We start from the raw sequence: 12,118 nt of genomic DNA on the forward strand, positions 1-12,118 counted from the left end.
TCAAATGATAGCCATGTTTTCCAACGTAAACTCGGTGAGGAAAAAAAAGTGCCCCAGAAAGTTTACTGAAAAATCCTGATACTCAAACGTCACACGTTGAGGGAGAGGAGCTGCTGCTGGCTCGATGGTGATAAGCGCATCAAAACGAAAGTAGGGGTGCGAGTCCATTCAGTCCGGTCAAGGCCACGGAGATAGGTTCTGATAGCCCTTAAATCTGGTTTTGAGAGAGATTTGGTGAATGCCCTCTAGAAAGGTTGACTGGATGATTGCGAACACTGACGGATGAGTGATCGCTCAGTTCAGAGGCAGCCCGAGGCAAAGGCAGTACGGGCGAGTGTTGGGGCTCCATCCATCCAAACGGGCGGCCCAATTAAGGGGAGAAAAACGAATTCAGAACAGTATAGTATATAGTATAGTATAACTAAGTAATAGTATTACTATAACTGCTATTTACTGAAGCCATTTTATCACAAGTAAATCAAAATATTACAAAACAAAAAAAAACACACAACCCAACTACATAATAGGCTGCAAGCAGCACCAGCTAAAATCTTGCCTTAGGCACCAAACGGTTCCGAGCCGGACCGAAATCTCTCGACAACTAATTGGATGGATTGCCATCAAATCTTTGAGATTTTTGACATTCATCAGTTAACCCCTGGGATGACTTTGTTTATCCCTTAAAAGGCATTTTGTCACAAACCTGTTAGACATCAGCATGATAGCATTATCATTGAGAAGCTGTTAGCATGCTGATTTTAGCGTTTGGCTCAAAACCCCTCTGTGCCTCAGTAAAACACTGATGAAGGATCTAGTGTTGTTAATGTGTTAGCTTCTCGCTAACAGCAATAAAACATGTCATGACAAATATCAGACATGGATAACGCTCTGTTAACAGAAGTTCATTCCACCACTAAAATAAATGTATTCTAATTATCAAGGACAAAGAATGCTAATTAAGGTATAAAATCTTTTGCAGCACTTCAATCAAAGACTTCCATTTTTCTAATTAACTTGCAGATAAATCTATCCAGTGATGAAAAAAAAAATGTTTTTAAAACCCCCTCAAATTAAGCCCTTGCAACAGCTGAGTCTCCAACTGTGTGAATGTCACGACAATAAATCAGTGAAAGTCATTCAAAAACAATCAGTCAACATGCTGTAAAAAGCTGATAAAAGCACAGGAATCTCATGTGAAAATGCTAAAAATGAAAGGAGTCCAGCAAGGTACCTGTAAAGTAAAACAGAGAGACCCAGCGCGCCTGGGATTTTACCAGCTACTAAAATATTTACATCTCAGGAGGAGAGGGTTGAAATGTCTGCCTCGGGGCACGCCGGCCATGTTTGTCGAGCTCCACGAACTGAGACCTAAGTTTCAAAGCCTGAGAGGGAACTCTTTGACGAGCTTTACACATGCGGCTCAAGGATTTCTGGAGTCAGCAAAATGCCTGCGGGTGTTTGGTAAGAAAAATAAACACATATAAAAGCAGGCTAATATAGAGAGGCAGGGAGGGAAACAGTTGTTTTAAATACCACTAGCAAGGGAGTTAACAAGTCGCTTAAAAGAATGAGATGGTCAGTGTTTAAACCGGGCCTGAACGATGAGACGGAGACAGCAACACTGCATACTTGCTGTACTTGTGTGTGTTATTTTGATTCTGAGACACACACACACACACTACTCTTTCCCTGTCCTACCTGCACGCTGCCATCACGGAGCCCTACAGCCAGAATCAACCCCCTGAAGGAGATCAACAGTCGTCGGATCCTGCAGCCGACTGTCCTCAGTACCTGACTAACTGTGAGCCTCGCTGCCTGACACACACACACACACACACACACACACACACACAAAGAATCACAGTCACTTTGCGTTTCCCATCTTAAATTAAGTCGGATACTCTTCACATTAGCAGAGCAAAGTCAGACTGACACTGAAGTTGATGCATTACTTCTTATTTTTCCTTTTCGAGGGGAAAAATGGAATGAATGCCTTCCACTGCAGTGGTCACTGGCACCACGAATACCTCGGGCTAACACCGGGGCTCCCTCTGGTGGAGACTCCATGACAGTCAAAACGCACTTAATTGTATCCAAGTCTGTTGGAGGTCAGTAAAAAATACACAAACTATTTTTGAACAATGCTTTAAAAGGATTTGATCAATTGCACAATTCATTTTGCATCGACTCAATCGATTAAAAATGCAACAAAACATGTATTTATATAATTTGAAAAAATCTGGATGGATCACACAATTAATGATGACGCTAATACGGTTCCAGAGACTTTTTTTTGTGATGCCTTACTTAAATATAAAATATAACATGGCGATAAATGCGGAGCCTCAACTACTGCAGCAAGTCACTCAGATCACATCTGTTCTGCTTGAAGTTCTTGTGTCCGCTTATCCTTTCCTCTCATATCTCTGGGGCCAGGAGGAGCGCTGTAATTCAAATTATCAAGGCCTGTATTCAATAAGTCTGTAGGACCTTTTAATTAATTAGAGTTGCTCTCTGCTGTAGGACGCTGGCCTGGCCGCAGCACAGATTACCCAGGGGACTGTGTGCATATGTGTGTGTTTTAATGCACGATGGGAACTTTCTGGGATGTCCTCTAGAGTTGCAATGTGTGCGTACGTGCACACGGCAAAAAAACACACACACCTGCCACAACGCAGACTAGGACCTCATCCTCTGCCTGCAAACAACAATTTATCACCAGGAAGAGCGAGCGGTGGAGCGGAGAGAGCAGAGGGACGAGCGGAACAAAGGGAGGAAGGGAGATAAACAAAACAAAAGAGGTATGTGACAGAGATGGTGAAATATGAAAGCAGGGAGCGGGAGCGAAAGAGCGTTGAGAATACAAATCACAGGTAGAAGGGAAGGCAGAACAGCGAGGAGGGGGAGGGTGGGCGAGATGAAAGAGGTGCTTTGAGGAGACTTGACATACAGCTGACGGGACGGATCTCATGACTCAGCATACGTGGTGTGAAACACAGCTGCTACAGCCACGTATGGAATGGAGACATACACACAAATTATCACCCATGCTTCTGTCTGGACATGTTTTACTAAAGCAGTAGCTCCAAATTTGAGGAAATGCATGTTTTTTTCTCGCAAATAGCAATCAACTGAATACCCCTCCGCTCACCCCTCCCTTTCCAAGCGTGTCAGTGAACTACGGTGGCCTTCAGGTGACGTAAATGCACAAAGGGCACTCTCCAGCACCAGCTTTTGGTCCGTCTGTTCTGAGCTACTGTGGCATGGCGGCGCAACAAGGATACATTTCTACTGCCGTCCCCACACAGTATGTATCGTAGGTCTACAGGTGTTTTATCTACCTGTACGGTGCCGTCTTCCTGGCCGAGGGCCACAGCAGAGGGCTGTCTGCACATGCACGTGCACCGGATCCTGGAGGACATCTCCTCCGACTGGAACAGCACTGATCCTGTCCTGCCGTCACGCACCTGACACACACACACACACACACACACACATTATTTTCTATGACGACCTGATAAAAGACACTTCGTTGCACAGTAAGACTTATCTGAACAATTCAGCTTTAATGAGTCTTTCACTCGTTCAGTCAGTCACGCTTTGCTTCCCCTCCTGCTCACCTGCAGTCTGTTGCAGTTGTCTGCAGCTGACACGATGATTTCTTCACCACTGAAGAGGACGTCAGAGTCTCTTTTCAGGCAGACAGCCGAGGAGGTGTGCACCTTCTTGGTCTCCCACAACTACGAGAAACACAGGATAGGAAACAGGCTTGGGTATAACATAATGTCCTAGATTATTGCTGTGTAACCTGCGTTTAAGCCGAGGACTTCATCTTTGGTGAGAAAAACCCGGCATCAAATTGGATTACATGGTTGCTCACGATGTTGCTTGTTAATCTTTGAAGTTGCATCGCTTTGCTGCAGACACAAACTGGGAATAACCTGTCTGTGGCGATAAATAAGTAATCAGCATCCGTCTCATACGGTTTTGTTTGGCACTTCAAAATGAATCTCCAAATTTGGCCTGACGGCTCAAAAACACACACTGATAATGGAACGCCTCCGGCTTCATCCTGGATGAACTCACACAGGGTCTGGTGGAGTTTTAACATTTACATTTACATGCCCCAGTAGCTCTTTATGATTTATATTGTGGCCATGTTCAATTCTTTCATTCATACAAAATAAACTAAACAGCTGGCAGGGGGGGGAGAAAAAGAGCCCAATTAGTCGACCTGATATGTCCAGTGTTAGCACAGGCTTTGATTTAACAAGCAGTAATTAAAACAATGCTGACAATATCTCCACAGGCAACGTAGACTCACAGTCCATCACACACACACACACTGAGTCAGTCTCACCCTGACTGTCTGGTCGTCGGAGCAGGAGAGCAGCTGGGAGCCGTCAGTGGAAAACTGGACCCGGCTGACCCAACTCAGGTGGCCGCTGCAGTCAGCCATCTTCTTATTGTCCTCCAAGTCCCACAGCTGGAAGACACACACAAACTACTGGATGCTGATTCACAGTATATCATTGTTTTAAGACACTCTCAGAACCATAAGTGTAGAAAACGGTTCAGAAGGGCATTAAATGGGTGAGAAAGAGCAGAAAATATACATGAAAAAACTGAACGTTAACATGTTTTTTACAACATTAAAACATTAAAAAAAAAGAGCTACTAATGCTTTGAACATTTGAACGTGTGTGTTCAAGTGTGTGTTATACCTCCACAGCGTAGTTGGAGAACGCGATGGCCAGCAGGTTACTGGTAGGACAGGCGTGACAGTATTGCACCGTGCTCAGGCGATTCGTCCTGATCTCCAACAACATGTCCGACGTCGCCACGTCAAACACCTGAGGAACAGTTACGTAAAGACTCAGAGTCAGTCTGGGAACAATATGGCTTCCTTCCCACTTCAGGCATAAAAAGCCGCAATCAATTTGACTATTTTAACAACAATAAACTTTGACACATTTGTCACCCTTCAAAAAACAACAACGGAAAACATGAAGCAAACACCCTGACTACACCCACTTTGCTTAAATATGCAGTTTCACCACTTTTTACTTATGCAATAAAATTTGGGTTCAGGCACATTTTAAATAGTCTCATAAGAGCTGGACCAGTACTATTATAATAATTATTTGTTCACTAATTTTTTAAAGATAGAACATAAAACAAACGTATTGTCATAGCTCCCTAGTGGACACATCCCTGGGATTTGTGTACTGCAATGTATCTGCTGATATGACACATACATAGTATGCATTGTACATATTGGGTTGCAATACAATGAAAAGAAATACCTAGCAACATTAAAGACTTGTGTTCCTTCTCCTAAAGTCGAAGGAACGAGCTCAGACGCTGGGTTGTCTCCCAGAATACAAACTAATGTAGACGTAGAGACACTGACAGACTGATTGGAGGACAAGACTGACTGATTTTGGAAAAGCTCAGGAGGGGCGGATGCTCACATTAACAACCAGAGCACACACTCTTTAGACTCTCTGGAAGACAAAGTGACAAACAGCCTCTCTTTCCTGTCTCCTTCAATGACATGCCATCAAGTGCAGTGAGGACGAAGTGAACCCCCTGTGGTGTTGGACTTTTATCTGTGCAGCCGAGACATGCAAGACAAGCTGGGTGCACACATCCAAACCATTCACACCCTCTTTATCACACATTCGGTGCTTCCCACACGACAACAACAAGCCACAGCAGACAGTAGCCTGCAGCTGCACTTCATTTAAACATGAATATGATCTAATGCTCACCAGAGCAGCGTTCCTCGCTGCACATACGATGCGTTTGCCGTCAGCCGTCCAGGTGCTGCATTTGACGAGGACCTCTTCGTCGCTCTCTGCGAACATGTCCCTCACGCTGATCGTCTTCCACTCATTGGCAGATGACGTCTCAAATAGCTGCGGGCATACAGGTACTTAGTTACTCGCCCCAAATACTTCGCTTCTTAGGACGTCTTTACAGGGGGATCTAGATTCATGGCGGTCACCTTAACTGTACCGTCGTTGGAGGAAGTGGACACATAGGTGTCGTCGGGGGAGAAGCAGCAGTGGTTGACGGGCTCACAGTGGCCAAACATGGTGTTCTGGGAGCATGGTTTGTTGAGGTTCCACAGCTGCGGAAACAGAGAGAAATACAGTGAGAAAGAGACTTTCTTTATATGGTTACTTTTACTATGGCCTTGACAGTGAAACCAAGTACAGAAACGTGCTGCAAATACAGAGAACACGACACAAACACAACCAAACACAGAAGCCCTGCAATTAGGGCACGTGTGTTTTGGTTGCGTTTTCTCACTCGCAGCATTTTCTTCCTTAAATTTGGTGCACGTTGCTCATGTTTTGCGTATATGTAATGTATAATAAAAAATAGATGCTGAGAAAGAAGGAAAACAGAGCAAACAAAGAAGGGGTGGTAATAAGAAAGCCAAAAAAAAAACCGAATGAAATTTAAATTGAAGTCTCAATCGCACACCTTGACATTGGAGAATTTGTCGTTGGAGCAGGTGGCAAGCAGGAGGCGGCGTGTCGTGTTGGTGAACTGACAGTGGTTGACCTGCTCTTCATGCTCCACCTCGAAGACCCTTAACTGCATGGCTCGCTCCACGTTCCACACCTGCAACACAAGACACGCCGTTTCAAGAATTCGAGGGTGAAAACGCCGGATTTTACTTGTGTGCTGCTGCAAGTTTGGTCACCGTGGGGGGAGCGGACACTTAACTGCTTACCTTGACTTTCCTGTCACTGGAGCAGGTTGCTAGGAGACGGTCATCGGGGGAGAAGGCACAGCAGAGCACCTCGTCATCGTCGGCCTGGATCTCTGTGAGCTTCTCACCTGAGGTGCTTTTAAACACCTGAGCATGACGGTTACACAACAACATATGTATTCAGTGAAAGTACTGCACCACCCATTGGGAACTTATATAACATCATCTCGCAATAAAAATGTATCGCCCTGCATATTTTCCAGTATTTGGTCTCCATGGGAACTATTTTCCATAGTTTTAATCACACACAAACCTCAACATAAACACCTACTTATAACAGGCGTTGGTACCTTGAGTGTCTTGCTGGCTCCACAGGAGGCGATCTTGGTTCCATCGTGGGAGAAGCAGGCGGAGTAGATGGAGCCCTGGTGGGGCTGGATCACCAGTCGGGACAGATTCTCTACACTGCTCTTATTCCTGTGCAAAAAAAAACACAAATATCAGTCCAACCTGGATCACACAGCCCATGATAAACTAGGTTGAATATAAAGCTAATATCCAGGTTATTGTTCTGTTTACCAGAACCATTTTGCACTGAATGAATCAAAATAAAATACTAATTTTGAATGAATGTCTCTCCCTAGATCATCTGTTGCCATTGCCTACAAAATCAACACATCAGAACAGCATAGTCCAATATTTGCTTGCTCGCGTACAGCCAGTCAAAGTAGAGTTTCCCCCTGCTGGCCCGGTCCTGTGCCTGCAGCAGGGCCTGTCTGTAGACTTCGGAGGTATGCGGCTGAGACAGAGCGAGCTGCACCACGTCGGGGAAAGGACGCTGCTCCAGCTGGTGGCCGTTCAGAGAGAGGAACTCCTGGAATTGACTGCGCACTTCACTGTTCTGGGGTGACAGAAAATAAATCCAATGCATGTGTTACACCAGTAAGAAACTCATCAGGGCACAAATGTTCTTCACATAGCACCCTAAACGGAGGAGATTAAACTGCAACTTGTACAAACAAATACTGATGAAATGTTTAAAGTCACAATTAACTGTTGCCATTCCCTTCTCACTGTGTATGCCTTGCTAAACATGTGTTTTAAATGAGACACCAATATATCTCAAAAACAACTAAGGGGGTAAAAGCTCAGTAAAGCTTTGTTGCCTGCTTACCTCCTTGTCCAGAATGGGTCCGTACTCCACATAGTCATTGATGAGGTGAGCTGGACCCATTATCTGAGCCTTGATGCTGACCCAGTCCAGAGAAAACAGGAGCGAGTAGAGCTCCTGTACAGGGAAAGAGGGAGAAATACAGGCAAAATTATTCATAAATTGTCACACTTGGATTTAGTAACTGTTAAGCATTTAATCGGGCAAGGCTACAAAAAGAATATGCTTTTGATTTGTTTTGTTTGTGTTACCTGGGAGAGGTTGGCTTTGGCCATGTGGTAGGTCAGAAATCTGATCCAGTAGAGACACTCCTCATCTCCTGAGGTGGGAGGAACATCTCTGTAGTACTGCTGGTACTGATGCACAACCTTGCTGTGGAGGCTCTGAATCACGCACACAAACATATAGTTCAATTATGGCCTCTACTGTCCACTTTACAAAAAGGCTCTTGTAAGGTTGCATCCAAAGTCACCTCGAGCTGGGTGCGATTCTGCTCCACCAGGAAGTCCAGCTGGAGGTCATGGAGGTAGTACAGGTAGGGTTTACTGTGACTGTCCACAAACAGCAGTGACTTGCTGACAAACTCATCGAGAATGTCCTCCACCTCCTCCGGCTCCAGGTCCCACAGAATAGACAGCACCTGGAAGAAGGAAGACATGCTTGTTTTTTTTCTCTTTTGAAAGCATTTGTGACGACAAAGCTGTAGTTAATGAAAATGATCAGTGTTTGTTGTGTAACCGAACCTTTGCAGGGACTTTGATGTCCTTCTCGAGCACAGTAAGGTCCTTGTAGAGCTCTTGATGTTCCTCAGGTAGGACTTCAATGCTCGCTGCCATGGCTTGGTCGAGGGCGTCGTAGTCGTATGAAGATGACTTTCTTATCCGCTTGAACTGCTTCTGCTGCAACTGGCGGAGGTAGTAACGCCAACGGTCGGGTTTCTCTTTAAGGAGAGCCCCGATCAGAGACACCACCAGAGGGGAACCTGGGATGGTGGCACAGAGAAGCAGGAACGTGTGTTAAAAGGAACAATATGGGGGCAAAGAGCCGGCATAGGCAAAGGCTTAGCATCTATTTATCTCCAATATTAGTAAATGCAGAATTAAATTCTTTATTTCTTTATAAACCTATGAGAAACATGAAAACATGTTATAAATAGTGTAACAATATCTGTAACTAATTATGGAATTATGGATTGAATGAATCTAATCTTTCAGTTTACAGACCTTTGCACTCTTTGACAATGCTACGAGCTTCTTCAGGAAGTCCCTGGATTTTTGTTTTTGTGTACAGAGCCAGAATCTCCAGTCCCTTGTTTTCATCCAGACCACTCTCCACTTCCACCTCATATTTGGTACCTACAAAATAAAAGCACAGTACATACATTTTTTGTAGGCACAACAGTCTTTCAAGGGTAAATAAAAAATAACGGCAGTAGGTTTGATTGATTCAAGTTTGCATGTGTATAGTGTTCATAGTAAAAAAAAAAAAAATAGGGCACCCACCACTAACGGAGTCAGTAAGGCTTCGGTTCCTGGTGGTCAAAAGTATCCGACATTGGATATCAAACGCCTTTAGCACTGTACTGTCCCAGATGTCATCTAGAATCAGCAGAGATCTGAAGCCCAAACAGAAACAGACAAGTGATCAGAGACACCAAAACTAGGAAACGGTGTTTGCCACGCAATAAAATGAGGGGAGAATGTATTTCATCTTTTACATTTAATAACCAAATTTACCGTCATATCCTTTATGCGTTCGGTTCAATAAATAACTATATAATATTGAAATCTACCTTTTTAAGTCAGTCGTGTCAGCATATCAACCATGGTTGTCATGGTTTTATCAGTTTTAAATTTTAACATTATGGTATGCATATTTATGCAGTTTATTGCTGGCTATTTATCTTCCTAAGATCACAGTTTATTCATATTTCTGAATACATTTTATCATTTCAACAACTTGTGCAAAAAAACAACTGGAAATTATTTTACACACTTGTGGAATTTGCAAAGGCCCATTTTCCTTGCATTGCAGTGGAATGTGAACAACAGTAATATCCATCTAAAAAGCATCTGAACATACAGTTACCTTGGATATCTGCGCAGCATGAGGAAGCGCAGGCGCTCCTTGGCCTCGTCCAGAGAGTTTGGGGGTCGGTGGAGGGACTGAGAATCCAGGCTCTGCTCCAGACGGAAACACAATGACTGGATCTTCACCAGCAAGTCTGGCTTTTCCAGCTGGCCGATGGACAGCCAGTGGATCCCTCCAGGAAAGCACTCTGCAGATGGTGGATGAGGAGAGGGAGGGAAAAAATGTGTCCGAGAGGCAAGAAGTCACCAATGAACTGATAGGCAATGTAACATTATTGACAATGAAAATCCGTCCAGTTACTATAGTTTTTATGTTGTTTCTTTCCATAGGTTAAAAATAAAGTATGCTGATAGCAAGTGTAGCAGTCAAAGATTATTCACCTTCGATGAGACTGTGGTGTCTGGCAGCTTCGGCAGCTAGGACAGATTTGCCCGAGCCAGCCATGCCGAAGACAGTGACCCAGCCAGGCTCCTTCTGCAGCTGGTAGAGTTTCTCCCTGATCCGGTTCAAAAGCTCCGGCCTGCTGACAAACACCACGGGCCTCTGTGGCACGCCGCCTTCACTGAGCACTGTCTGGACTGTTAAAGGGATTGACATACAAGACCTTAATAAAAAGCATGAAGAGCAGCGTGGGCAGCCTGACGACACACTTTTTATCTCATGATGTATTAAACTACTGTAGAAGCCCAACGTGTCAAAGAAAAATGGCGACTTTTTTCCCTCTAACACAACCTTGATTCTCTCCACTAGTGAAAACACCCACAGCTCCCCTTTCTCACCATAAGGTGTGTAGCCATCAGAAGAGCTCCTATGTGCATCAGGTAACATGCGCGGTAGGTCATCATGAAGCATTCGGGCTAAATCATAGTATTCCTCCTTGACCATGGCATTGTAGAATGAGATGTAGGCACGGCTGTCCTTCCTCAGCAGCAACTCCAGCAGCGCCGCGGCCTGATCTCTCCTGGTGGGCTGGTCAGAGAGACACGTCAGAGATGAGATGTGCACTTCATAATTTAACCATTTTACATGCGGCTATTTTGAAGATTCTCAAATGAGCTATTGAAAAACAGCAAGAAGACAAAATCAAGTTTTAAAGGTGTATCTACGTTTTCAACACAATGTACACTATAACAATGTATAAAAAGATCCGAAACCTAACATGTTATACAATACAAAACAAGAAATTATATTATATTCCCAAAGTCATACAAGCCAGTGATAGTCACAGACAATAAATACACACAGTTACAGTCAGGCGTAGGAGGTGCAAAGGTCAGAGCCACATAATCAAGACAACATGATTCGTGGTGCTAGATTCAGAGGCTGGGCAATGAAAATACAAGATTTTTCAACACAAATATGGGCTATGCTGCTAGTTCCTGAAAGACTGCAAGAGCAGCAAGTTAATAGGAAGGTAAGGGGAGTTTTGTCCAGAGCATCTTGAATTCCCGGACATAAAACGGGACACAGGGAGACAAAGTGGGAAGACAGAGACAGAGCAAATAAGGCTGATGACTCACTACGTGGATAACGACAAAGTCGAAGAGGAAGAAAGGACCTAAGGGCCAGATTGCATACAATAAATACGATTATTATTATTATTACAATAAACAATTCAATCTTGACAAGTCAATTTTGAGAGGATGCAGGACCAAAAAGCAGCAAAAAAAAAAAAAACATTGGTTACAAATTAATAATAATTTCCCATCCAATTTCCTGGAGTATAGGCTCACCTGGCTCTTGATCCTCTCCTCCTCGTCCACAGTCAGTACACCATCACTGATCATGTGGTCCATCAGGAAGGAGGGCTTGATGTCCTGCTCCAGTCTGTGGCGAAAGCGCAGCAGACAGCTCCGCGCCCCTTCCTCCAACGCCATCTCTGCACAACGCGCCAACCATGCAGGATCCTGCTGCACTGCAAGTTATCTAAGGGATTACATGGAGGTAGCGATGAAGTTAGTGATAAACATACAATGCATGTCCAACAATAACATTATAGCCATGTTACACCATTTAATTACAAAATCATATACAGTAATATACTTCCACAACAGCCTATACTCTTCTGGGAAGGTTTTTCACAATATAAATAATAAATAGATTCATCAATTGTCAAGAATAACTAAATG

General features: G+C 44.0%; 1 protein-coding gene across 1 annotated transcript in view; it reads right to left on the reverse strand.

Moving 5' to 3' along the window:
* Positions 1 to 12,118, reverse strand: part of apaf1 (apoptotic peptidase activating factor 1) — a 38,544-nt gene that overhangs the window by 25,947 nt on the left and 479 nt on the right. The window contains 20 exon segments of the mRNA XM_084039288.1: positions 3,342 to 3,467; positions 3,621 to 3,740; positions 4,361 to 4,486; positions 4,725 to 4,853; positions 5,775 to 5,921; positions 6,011 to 6,136; positions 6,496 to 6,636; positions 6,749 to 6,874; positions 7,078 to 7,204; positions 7,444 to 7,628; positions 7,902 to 8,015; positions 8,150 to 8,281; positions 8,371 to 8,538; positions 8,642 to 8,880; positions 9,122 to 9,253; positions 9,401 to 9,513; positions 9,987 to 10,176; positions 10,370 to 10,567; positions 10,769 to 10,958; positions 11,723 to 11,915. Of these exon segments, the coding sequence (XP_083895414.1) occupies positions 3,342 to 3,467; positions 3,621 to 3,740; positions 4,361 to 4,486; positions 4,725 to 4,853; positions 5,775 to 5,921; positions 6,011 to 6,136; positions 6,496 to 6,636; positions 6,749 to 6,874; positions 7,078 to 7,204; positions 7,444 to 7,628; positions 7,902 to 8,015; positions 8,150 to 8,281; positions 8,371 to 8,538; positions 8,642 to 8,880; positions 9,122 to 9,253; positions 9,401 to 9,513; positions 9,987 to 10,176; positions 10,370 to 10,567; positions 10,769 to 10,958; positions 11,723 to 11,866 (2,973 nt within the window). The 5' untranslated portion in view covers positions 11,867 to 11,915.

Source organism: Eutrigla gurnardus (assembly GCF_963514095.1).
Source record: "Eutrigla gurnardus genome assembly, chromosome: 21".
In the NCBI taxonomy this organism is placed as follows: domain Eukaryota; kingdom Metazoa; phylum Chordata; class Actinopteri; order Perciformes; family Triglidae; genus Eutrigla; species Eutrigla gurnardus.